The sequence below is a fragment of the Tachysurus vachellii genome, chromosome 26 (assembly GCF_030014155.1).
Source record: "Tachysurus vachellii isolate PV-2020 chromosome 26, HZAU_Pvac_v1, whole genome shotgun sequence".
NCBI classification, from domain to species: Eukaryota; Metazoa; Chordata; class Actinopteri; order Siluriformes; family Bagridae; genus Tachysurus; species Tachysurus vachellii.
In genome coordinates this window covers 3,043,160-3,053,159 of record NC_083485.1, presented here as the reverse complement: position 1 = coordinate 3,053,159, position 10,000 = coordinate 3,043,160, and the positions used below count along the sequence as shown (strand labels likewise).

Genomic DNA, 10,000 nt, shown 5'->3' with positions numbered 1-10,000 from the left:
TAAAAGTAGTAAAATAAATAAAAGAATAAACACTTTCTACTTTGACTCATCAAACTTCATCGTGTTAAAATAATTGAAGAGCTCTTTTCCAAAACGCAATAAACGCCAAAATAAAAAAAAACGAGTTTGTCATGTCATTTTGCTGTGTTGTGAACCTATATTACTGCTCCATCAACGTTTCATCCCAAAACGCTATATTTCCTTGTTTAAAATGTACTGCAAGATGCAGTTCCTTTCCAAACCGCGATAAGCGACAAACCTGTTGTTTGCCAAAACGCTATATGTCCTCTCTCGACCAATCAGAATTCGGTGAGCGTTCGACGCAATCCAACATGGCGGCGGTCTGAGGCGAGAGATGTTTGTTTGTGCGCAGTCAGATTATTTCTATTCTTAATAAAGTTATTTATTTCCCTGATGTGATATGTTGCATGTTCTCTTGTTGGTTTATGTCTCTTTTTATATAAAAAAAAAAAAAAAAAAAAAAAAAAAATTTTTAAATAAAGGATGGATTTATAGCGTTTTGGAAAAAAATAAAAAGAAACTTTGAATTTATATTCAACAAAATCGTTGTTTCATTTAACAATCACTGTTTAACATGTTCAGACTGAGCCAACAGACCATTTTAACAGGATAAATTGAATATAAACAAAATGTGTGGGTCTAGGTAAAAAACGTCATTTTCATAAAAACTATTAAAATGGATTTATAGCGTTTTGGAAAAGAGCTCCTCATATATAAAGTCAAGCAGATAATTCTCAAGCTGATGGTGTAGGGACATTTAAATCTCCTGCGCTAAAGACAAACCGTTTAAATCTTTGCACCTTTATCAGTAAAAAAAGAGTTAATTTAAATTAAAAAAAAGATAAAGGTTTGAATCAGACTCACATTTCGTGTGTGTGTGTGTGTGTGTGTGTAGGTCTAAGTTCTCGGTTTGACCAACTGAAGTTGGAGGTGCGAAAAGGCTCCATGGTCAACGTGAACCCAACAAACACTCGCCCCGTCAGTGACACCCCCGAAATCCGCAAATACAAGAAGAGGTTTAACTCTGAGATCCTCTGTGCTGCACTTTGGGGTATGAATATTGTGTGTGTGATGGTAACTTGATAGTAGACCCACAAATCAGTCCGATTGGTGAATATGTAACCGTGTGTGTGCTCGTGCTCACGTGCACACAGGTGTAAACTTGCTCGTTGGAACAGAGAACGGACTAAAGCTGTTGGACCGCAGCGGGCAAGGCAAAGTTTATCCGCTCATCAATTCCCGCAGGTTCCAGCAGATGGACGTGCTCGAGGGACTTAACCTGCTCATCACCATATCAGGTTTTTATACACACGTTAGCTCTTCTTCACACTAAATTAAGCCAGATGTGTCTCTTTAACCCAAACTTTCTCTGTTAGGCAAAAAGAATAAGGTGCGAGTGTATTATCTGGCCTGGCTGAGGAACAAGATCCTTCATAACGACCCTGAGGTGGAGAAGAAGCAGGGCTGGACCACTGTAGGGGAAATGGAGGGCTGTGTGCACTACAAAGTGGGTAAGTACACACCATAGTGAGTGTACGAGAGAACATACTGTCTGGCGTCTGTCTTTATTTCATGTAACAACATGCAGTGACGTTTTGCGTCAGTTTGATTAGTTTAGCAGACACACTGTATTTCAGACAGAATTCTTAACACCGTAACTGTTTTTTTTCCGATCCCGTGCGTGATCCGCTCAGTGAAGTACGAGAGGATTAAATTCTTGGTAATCGCTCTGAAGAATGCGGTGGAGGTGTACGCCTGGGCCCCCAAACCCTACCACAAATTCATGGCCTTTAAGGTAATGACACACATTCCGTGCTTCATGCTTGTCTAGTTTGATCAGGGATCTTTACTCCACGGCTAATCTGCTCCTCTCTCTCTCTCTCTCTCTCTCTCTCTCTCTCTCTCTCTCTGTGTAGTCGTTTACCGACCTGCCTCACAGACCTCAGCTTGTTGACCTGACTGTAGAAGAAGGGCAGAGGTTAAAGGTTATCTACGGTTCGAGCGCCGGCTTCCACGCCATCGACGTCGACTCCGGGAACAATTACGACATCTACATTCCTGTCCACGTAAGTCAGCGGCTCTGTTTTCAGACAGACATTAAACTCGTTTGAGCGCAGCGTGAGTCGTACGCTCTGGTGCCACCTGGTGGTTAAGAGCTCAAAGGCACTTGTATTTGTCGACAGATTTGTATATAGCGAGAGGAATATGTCCTTTGGTAGAAAAACAATCAACAAAGGGATGAGAGCGACGCATCGTGTGTCACTCTTACCTGCATATTTTCCTATAACGGCACCTCTGTGTTTGTTTTATTCTGTTACTCGCTGACCTTACACACATTATTATAAAGCACTGTCGCTTCACAGACAACAGGCGACATGAAGACAGATATTTTTAATATAGTGTGTGTGTGTGTGTGTGTGTGTGTGTATAGATCCAGTCTCAGGTGACTCCACATGCCATCGTCTTCCTGCCCAGCTCTGATGGAATGGAGATGCTGCTGTGTTACGAGGATGAAGGAGTGTACGTCAACACCTACGGCCGCATCATTAAAGACGTGGTGCTGCAGTGGGGAGAGATGCCCACCTCTGTCGGTATGACACACACACACACTTATAGCTCACAACACTATCCGTATGTGAACCACGGTTTGTCATGTTGCTCTAGGACAAATGTGCATATCTAAAAGGAAAGTGATGACTGGAAAAAAAAAAATGGTGCCAAGATTATAGTGCATTATATAACAAATATAACCTCTCTCTCTCTCTCTCTCTCTTCCTCTCCCTCCCTGTGTTCACTCTCGGTCTGTTTGCTCTGTGTCTGTAGCTCATATTTGTTCTAATCAGATCATGGGCTGGGGTGAGAAGGCTATAGAGATCCGCTCAGTGGAGACCGGTCACCTGGACGGGGTGTTCATGCACAAGAGAGCTCAGAGACTCAAGTTTCTGTGCGAGAGGAACGACAAGGTCTGAGCTGCATGAGGAGCTTTCACGTGATGTTGATGGCATAAGATTTAATTTAATGAAAACAAACCTAAAGGAAATCTCTCTCTCTCTCTCTCTCTCTCTCTCTCTCTCTCAGGTGTTCTTTGCGTCGGTGAAGTCTGGAGGAAGCAGTCAGGTCTACTTCATGACCCTCAACAGAAACTGCATAATGAACTGGTGATGGAGCAGCCCTATGATCAGCGTTTCTCTCTCTCTCTCCACACTTTCTCTCTTTCTCTCTCTCTTTCTCTCTCTCTTTCTCTCTCTCTTTCTCTTTCTCTTGCTCTCTCTCTCTCTCTCTCTCTCTCTCTCTCTCTCTCTCTCACACACACACACATACACACACAATGTAAATAGATACAACGCCCACACGCTTTCACTTCCTCACATGCACTCCCAGAAACACACACATACACACTCATGCTCTAGACTGTCATGGTTCTCTTAACAATGTATCTGTTGTAAAACATTTTGGGGATTGTGTGTGTGTGTGTGTGTGTGTGTTATGACACGTGCGGATGCCAAATTGCTTAACTTTCTTTCAACACCGGAACAAAATATTCATTCTTTTTATTGGCTTTTGTTATTTTGCCAGATTTCAGTGAGTTTGCCTCTTTTTTTTTTTCTTCTCCCCCACAAAATTTCATTTCATTTCATTTCATTTCTACATTCCAACTTTACCACCATTAAAAAGAAGAAACGAAGAAACAGCAGCGGCGTAAAAGCCTTGGACATTTTGCTGGTGGCCGTCGCCGCCCCCTGCTGCTCTCGGGTGGTACTGCAGCATCTGTAAATTTCCATTCTCACACTGTACTGTAATTCAGTAGCCTAGTCGTTTAATCTAACGGATTTAAACTATCTGTGATTTTATTATTTATGTTCGAACTATAGCAGAACATTTAGAGGAGCTCTCACGATATCAGTTCTCCTATATTTTGAGCTCTTTAAACTTTTCCCTTCGGCTATGTAGACCGGAATTGGACCGAATCCTTTAATCATTCATAGTCAACGCTTTTAAGAATCTGGGTTATGCTTTTCGCTCGTGAAGCACCACGGAAGTGCGACCGTTATTACAAGCACTCTCTCTGATTTAGCCATGGAGAATGCTCTCTCTTTTTTTCTTTCTTTTTATTTTCTTTCTCGTCTGAAGTTCCAGTATATCTCGGGCCGTTTGATATTCTCTGTATGTATAGGTATTTGGTATTATTCCTACTTTAATAATATCTCGCTGTTCTATTGCAATACGTGCTGTAATCGTGCTGTTCTCGTTTCAGATTTTCACGAGGGGAGTCTCTTTAACCGGTCGGATTATTATGAGGTTAGGGAGAAGTAGTTCTTTAATTTTTAAAAAATATTTTTTTTTCCTTCTGTTTTATTTTTTTTTTTTTGGCAGCAGAAATGCTTTCTTCGTTTGTGAGCCGGCTTTGCAGCTCACGTCACCATGCAGACGTATAGGAGAAAGTTGGAGCTTTTATCTCAGTCGTTTGACCCCTTGTTCAGGCAGGAGGAAAGGATTCGGACGTGTAAGGCTTCACTCCACTGAAATAAAAGATCTTAGCATGTCACGAGACGTCGGATTCATTTCTGTTCCGCACCGGAGGTCGGAGCTCAGGAGATTTGATCCCACTCACTGGGATTTTTAAAACACTCAGACGTATTTTTCAGCCCGTGTGTTTTCCCCACACACAAAAAAAAAACAAAAATCCCACAATCGCACGACGACCCCAGGATCGTATTTATTCTCGTACGTGTTTTTTAGGGCGCTCGCTTCCTATTGAGCATGAACAGACTTCCTATGTTTGATGCGCTCGCTAATTCTGGATGCATTTCTGCTGCCAAACTCCCTGATGTGACGTACAGCCTTATTCGAGAAAAATAAATAAATAAATAAATAAATATATGAATCTTTGATTTGGAGTGTAATGGAATGAGCTGTGATTATCACAGACTTTCCAGGTGGAAAAAAATCCTACGATCGTTTCAGTTCACTTCTCTTTTGTCTTTTTTTTTTTAACATAATATATAAGCCGTGACTTTGGCTTGGATTCATGATCATGTGCGAGTGTGAGACTGTACGATAACACACACCCTGTGGTCCAAAGCAATAGCAGTGTGACTGGCGAGCGTGAGCGGGCCGGCGTTGCCTGCAGCTCTGCAATACTAGCAGATCACCATGACGACGACGACTCTTTCCCCCAGTTCACTTTTACTAGCATAACCTACTGTGGATCCAAAACCTTTTGTTTACAAATCTTTATAATATATCATGTCAAATTTCCATGTCCAGAAATCTGGATGTAGGTTTAGATCCCTAATGAACAAACAAGCGGCGACGTCGTCTTGTGGGACCGGCGCAGGCCTGTCTTAATGATTCCCGAAATCTACAGCACCCTGAAGCGAGGCTTCTAAATATATCTTTTGTTTCTATTACAGAAAGCGTAGAACTAATCAATACTACCAGAAAGATGCCTATATATTTAAAATAAAAAGGTTTAATAGCTAAACGAGAGATCGATGATTGTAACATATAAAAGCACTTTTATCTCACTTTATTATCTAATAGCTGAGAGACATCGTTAGTTTAATCGTTGAAATCAGTCCGTCAGATTTTTCCGTCATTGTCGCGGCCACAAACGCTGCAGCTTTATTCAACGTTTGCTCCGCGACTTTGCTTGTTTTTTTTTTTTGTTTTTTTTTTTCGCTTTCAGAAAGCTGCTCAGTGAAGACACGTCTGTAACGACTTCCTGTCGCTGTCCTCGTGTACGACACATGAATCGAACAGATTCAGCTTTTGGTCCAATGTTTGTTGCTGTGATGTCACACGACGCGTCCCGGCCCAAACCTGCCCAAAATCTGCCACTAGTTTAAGCGATTTCCAAGAATTCATATTATTGAAGTAGTCTTCAGCAGATAAGTGATGTTTTCTAGGAGTTTCTGTAAATTATTTGCTGTAAATTTATGTGCTGTAGAAATATATTAAAGCAGCAGGGCGTTAGGAAGCAAACGTGACTCGGTTACGTTTATTGGGACGTTAATGAGATTCGATTGTTTTTCTTCTGAAAATCCACGTAGTCGTATCTCAATAGATGGCAACACGTAGACCCTTGCACATTTTTTTTGTTTTAATTCCCCTTGTATAGAAATGAATGAATATCGTGTTATTATTATTATTATTTTTTTTTGGCTTTCTAACCTTTGGGTATTGACGTTGCCCCAGTTTGAACTGCCATGTTTACCGTTCTCGCAGTGCCTTGGAGCCAGGTTGCGTGTGCGTGTGCGTCTTAGCAAAGGATGCTGTAAGAAGTATTTTGAGTTATCTGCCCCACCCCCATACCCCCGATTGCGTACGTAGTTCAGGGAAGAAGTAGTAGTGCAATCAGAGATGTTTCTCATGTCAAGAAAGTGCACTTAATCTGACAATAAGTTCAGGCCCAAAAGCCATCGCATACAGATTGGGGGGTGGGGGGTGGATTGTGTCGGGAGCCTTCAGCTGGCCAAGACGGATGAAACGAAATCACTTGACATTCAAAGAGAATGAAATTCCATACAAACAGCTTTGATTCAGAAATAGCTGCACTTTTCCCCCCTTTTTTACGTCACAGCAAAGTGATCGTTCTGCAGAGGATCCACAGAGCAGCTGAGAATAAATAAACACTTTTCTAATCCAAGCCCAATAATTCCAGTTAAGTCACCAAAAAATAAACCTAGTTTTAGTTTCATCCTGTATAAGTGTGGAACCATGGAACATCTCTCTCTCTCTCTCTCTCTCTCTCTCTCTCTCTCTCTCTCTCTCTCTCTCTCTCTCTCTCTCTCTCTCTCTCTCTCTCCCTCTCTCTCTCCCTCTCTCTCTCTCTCTCTCTCTCTCTCTCTCTCTCTCCCTCTCTCTCTCTCTCTCTCTCTCTCTCTCTCTCTCTCCCTCCCTCTCTCTCTCCCTCCCTCCCTCTCTCTCTCTCTCTCTCTCTCTCTCTCTCTCGTTTGTGAGCTTTAAGTTCCCGACCCCTGGCTGTAGAGGTTTGGGTTGCCATGGTGAGGACTCGCTTCCATGCTTCCTGATGTAGCGAATCCCTCGTCATCCCACACACAAGCTCCAGAGTGAAGAAAAAGAGGAAAGAAAAAAAAAACCTCCTTACCAAAACGTTAATCAGATAAATTCACATCGTCCTAATCAACGGTGAAATGTATTTTCAAATCGTTTATATATATATATAGAAATATCCACAGTATATATCCTGATCCTCCGATGGACGAGTTCTACATGGTTTAAGATACTAACAGAGTTTATATAGAGACGTTTATTGGGTGCCTATTTGAGATGGAATCCCAAATTTTAATATATCGTTCTAGCATTATTTTTATTACACAGATATACAGACAGGCGCTAATTTAATGAATGTAACCTGAACTTGAAGCAATTTCTGTGCAGTTCTTTTACCGGCCCAATAACATTATGAAGCACAATGTATATTTCTGCTTTAGAATCCAGTTTGGGGATTAAGACTGATCTCTCTCTCTCTCTATCTATCTCTATCTCTCTCTCTCTGTGTAGAAAAGAGCGAGCGTGGGTGTGTGTATGTGTGAATAGGAGCTATTTTTAAACCGAGTATGTGCTGTTCATGATGCTCTAAGAGAGAAAATGAGGAGGAGGAGGATTAGAGCCAGGAAAAAAAAAAACAGTATGTTTCGTTCTTTCTTCTTTTCTTTCTCAACACCAATACGGACCAGTATGCATGAAATCAGAGCGCACACATCATATCGGTGTTGTATAAAGTCCAGCCCCATCTCCTCTTCCTCGGCGTGAGACTTCCGGCTTTGCGTCGACGTGTTCCACAAAGCAGCCGTTTCTGTGCTTAGATATAATTAGAAATAATAATCAGTTATTAGTATTTTGACAGAGACTTTTTTCCCCCCCCTGACTCCATCGTATGGAGCGTCACCGCGATGTCATATGGCGTCCTGCAGGGACGTCGAGCCGACGGAGCGTCTCGGCTGTAGGAGTTCTACAGTTCTGCTTTCCTCTGTAGTTTTCCGATCGGTTCCTTCGTAATATCGGTCTCGGGCTCGATCCCAGACATATTCTCGAGCGCAGTCAGGTCCGGCGTTCCTCTCACCGATCCGTACAGTAACGTTAAAGAAATCACAAAACAAAATCTCTTCTCCAGAACCAAATAAAGGCTTCCACAGACACACCGTGTCCTCTGTTCTTTTACCACAACCGTGAAGCGATCACGATTTTATCAGGAACCTTTGGTCCTGTTTCAGGTAGCATGTCATGAGATGAGAGTGTGTGGAGTTTTTTTTTTTTTTTTTTTTTTGTTTTTTTTTTGGGGGGGGGTGTAAATGTAACTCTTATTTAAGGCCTTTAATTGCGGTTTTTCAGGCACATCGGTCTTCTTTACATGCTTTTAGCTCTATGCTTACTACAAATCTCACTTTATGATCCTCTAGTAATAGTGTCATCAAATCTTTGGATGATTTCTTGTTTGTTTGTTTTTGTTTTTTTTTTTGGGTTTTTTTTGGCACGTATTTGGTTGATTCTGATTGTGCAACCAGGAGAGGTCAAAGGTCGATAGAAAGTCTTTAAAGGTGATATCCTCTGTGATGGGTTAATAATTATTTCTATCTTTTTGTTTTGTTTTTGTTTTTCATTACATTTCTATCCTACAAGTTTTAGTTTAAATAATAATAATAATAATAAAAACGTAGATATTTGACAAAACATTATTTGTGTGCGTGTTTACGTTTGAGAGCAGATCTGAGATTTTAACGAGCTGATGATGGTCTTCAGTTTTTTTCAGTGTTCGGGATGAAATCATACATCTGTAATGTCTTAAATGCAGAATTGTTTGGAAATAAAATACAAAAAAAAATCTTTATCGGTTTAAAAAAACCGTGTGGTTCTTTTTTTTTTCTCCGTCTCTCTTTTTTTAAGAACAGAATCCAGTTCCACTTCCTCACTTAGTTTTTATTTATTTTCCTTACAGTGTTATCTGAGGCACGCAGGGAAAACATGAAGAAAATAAGCATAGAAAATCAGAATATAAACAAAAAAACATCAAAACAACAAAAAGAAATCGGATATTTACTCGTACCGGATGTCACAGGTGTCTGTTGTAAAACGAAGTGCGAAACGTCAGTCGTCTAATACGGTTTGGCGTGACGGACGATCACGTTCGTACCACATGCTTCTAGTACGTCACTACACCTGCGTTACACCAGGCATGTGTTCATATCATAACCGCCAAACCCTCCAACACCAATCACAATAATATTGCAATATTTTACCAAAAAAAAAAAAACATTTCTGTACTTTTTTTTTTCTGGGTAACATTTTAACCCGGTGCCTTTTTTGGGGTCCAAGCACCACAAACACACGGTTTCTCAATCGAGTTGGACCGTCGCATGCCGTGTTGCATCTCTGAGCTCGCTAGGAAGGAAGAAGGTTTCTAATGATGACCTGCTTGTTGAGAGGAAAAAAAAATCCAAACAAAAACAAGTCGGATAATTCACAAGCATGCACACGTTTAATGTCCGAGTGGGAAAACATTGCGTTCTCGTTAACCCTGTTAAACAAGCTCATGGTGCTTGGACCCCTTTGATTGCTGCCACATGCAGCTAAAATTCTAGTGTTTGCAAAAAATAAATAAACAAAAACTTAAAAAAAGTAAAAGTTGTTTACTTTGTATAAAGTTGACAGAACTGCTAACGGCTAAGATCGCCTGGATGTTACACGGGTTTCGTTATCTAACTAGTCAAATGTAACCTTTCAGCTTCCCAAAGTTACACTGGGGTATAGAATTATCAGCGATCAGGTGCTAAAGATCGTCTCTTGTCTTCTCAGAGCCCAAGACTAGCTGTGTGTGCGTGTGTGTGTGTGTGCGCGCGTGTGTGTGTGTGTGTGTGTGTGTGTGTTTTCAAATAAACATAAATACACTCAAATGTTTGGATTCACAATTGAACAAACTTCCTTCCAATTTTCTCTCTGACTGTGTATCTGAGTC

At 41.1% G+C, this 10,000-nt stretch overlaps 2 protein-coding genes across 5 annotated transcripts in view; one reads left to right on the top strand and one right to left on the bottom strand.

Annotated features, from left to right (window-relative positions):
- mink1 (misshapen-like kinase 1) overlaps positions 1-8,873 on the top strand; it is a 36,542-nt gene extending 27,669 nt beyond the window's left edge. For all 3 annotated transcript variants that reach the window (XM_060863370.1, XM_060863368.1, XM_060863369.1), the window contains 8 exons: positions 917-1,072; positions 1,176-1,319; positions 1,398-1,532; positions 1,716-1,816; positions 1,938-2,087; positions 2,453-2,612; positions 2,845-2,984; positions 3,100-8,873. In XM_060863370.1, coding sequence (XP_060719353.1) covers positions 917-1,072; positions 1,176-1,319; positions 1,398-1,532; positions 1,716-1,816; positions 1,938-2,087; positions 2,453-2,612; positions 2,845-2,984; positions 3,100-3,183 — 1,070 coding nt within the window. In that variant the 3' untranslated portion in view covers positions 3,184-8,873. The remainder of the gene's footprint in view (positions 1-916; positions 1,073-1,175; positions 1,320-1,397; positions 1,533-1,715; positions 1,817-1,937; positions 2,088-2,452; positions 2,613-2,844; positions 2,985-3,099) is intronic.
- A 70-nt stretch (positions 8,874-8,943) lies between these two features.
- The window catches only part of gnb2 (guanine nucleotide binding protein (G protein), beta polypeptide 2), a 10,721-nt gene continuing 9,664 nt past the window's right edge, over positions 8,944-10,000 (bottom strand). For both annotated transcript variants that reach the window (XM_060863467.1, XM_060863468.1), the window contains exon 10: positions 8,944-10,000. This exon is cut by the window's right edge and continues 452 nt beyond it. The gene's annotated coding sequence lies outside the window, so the exon portion shown is untranslated.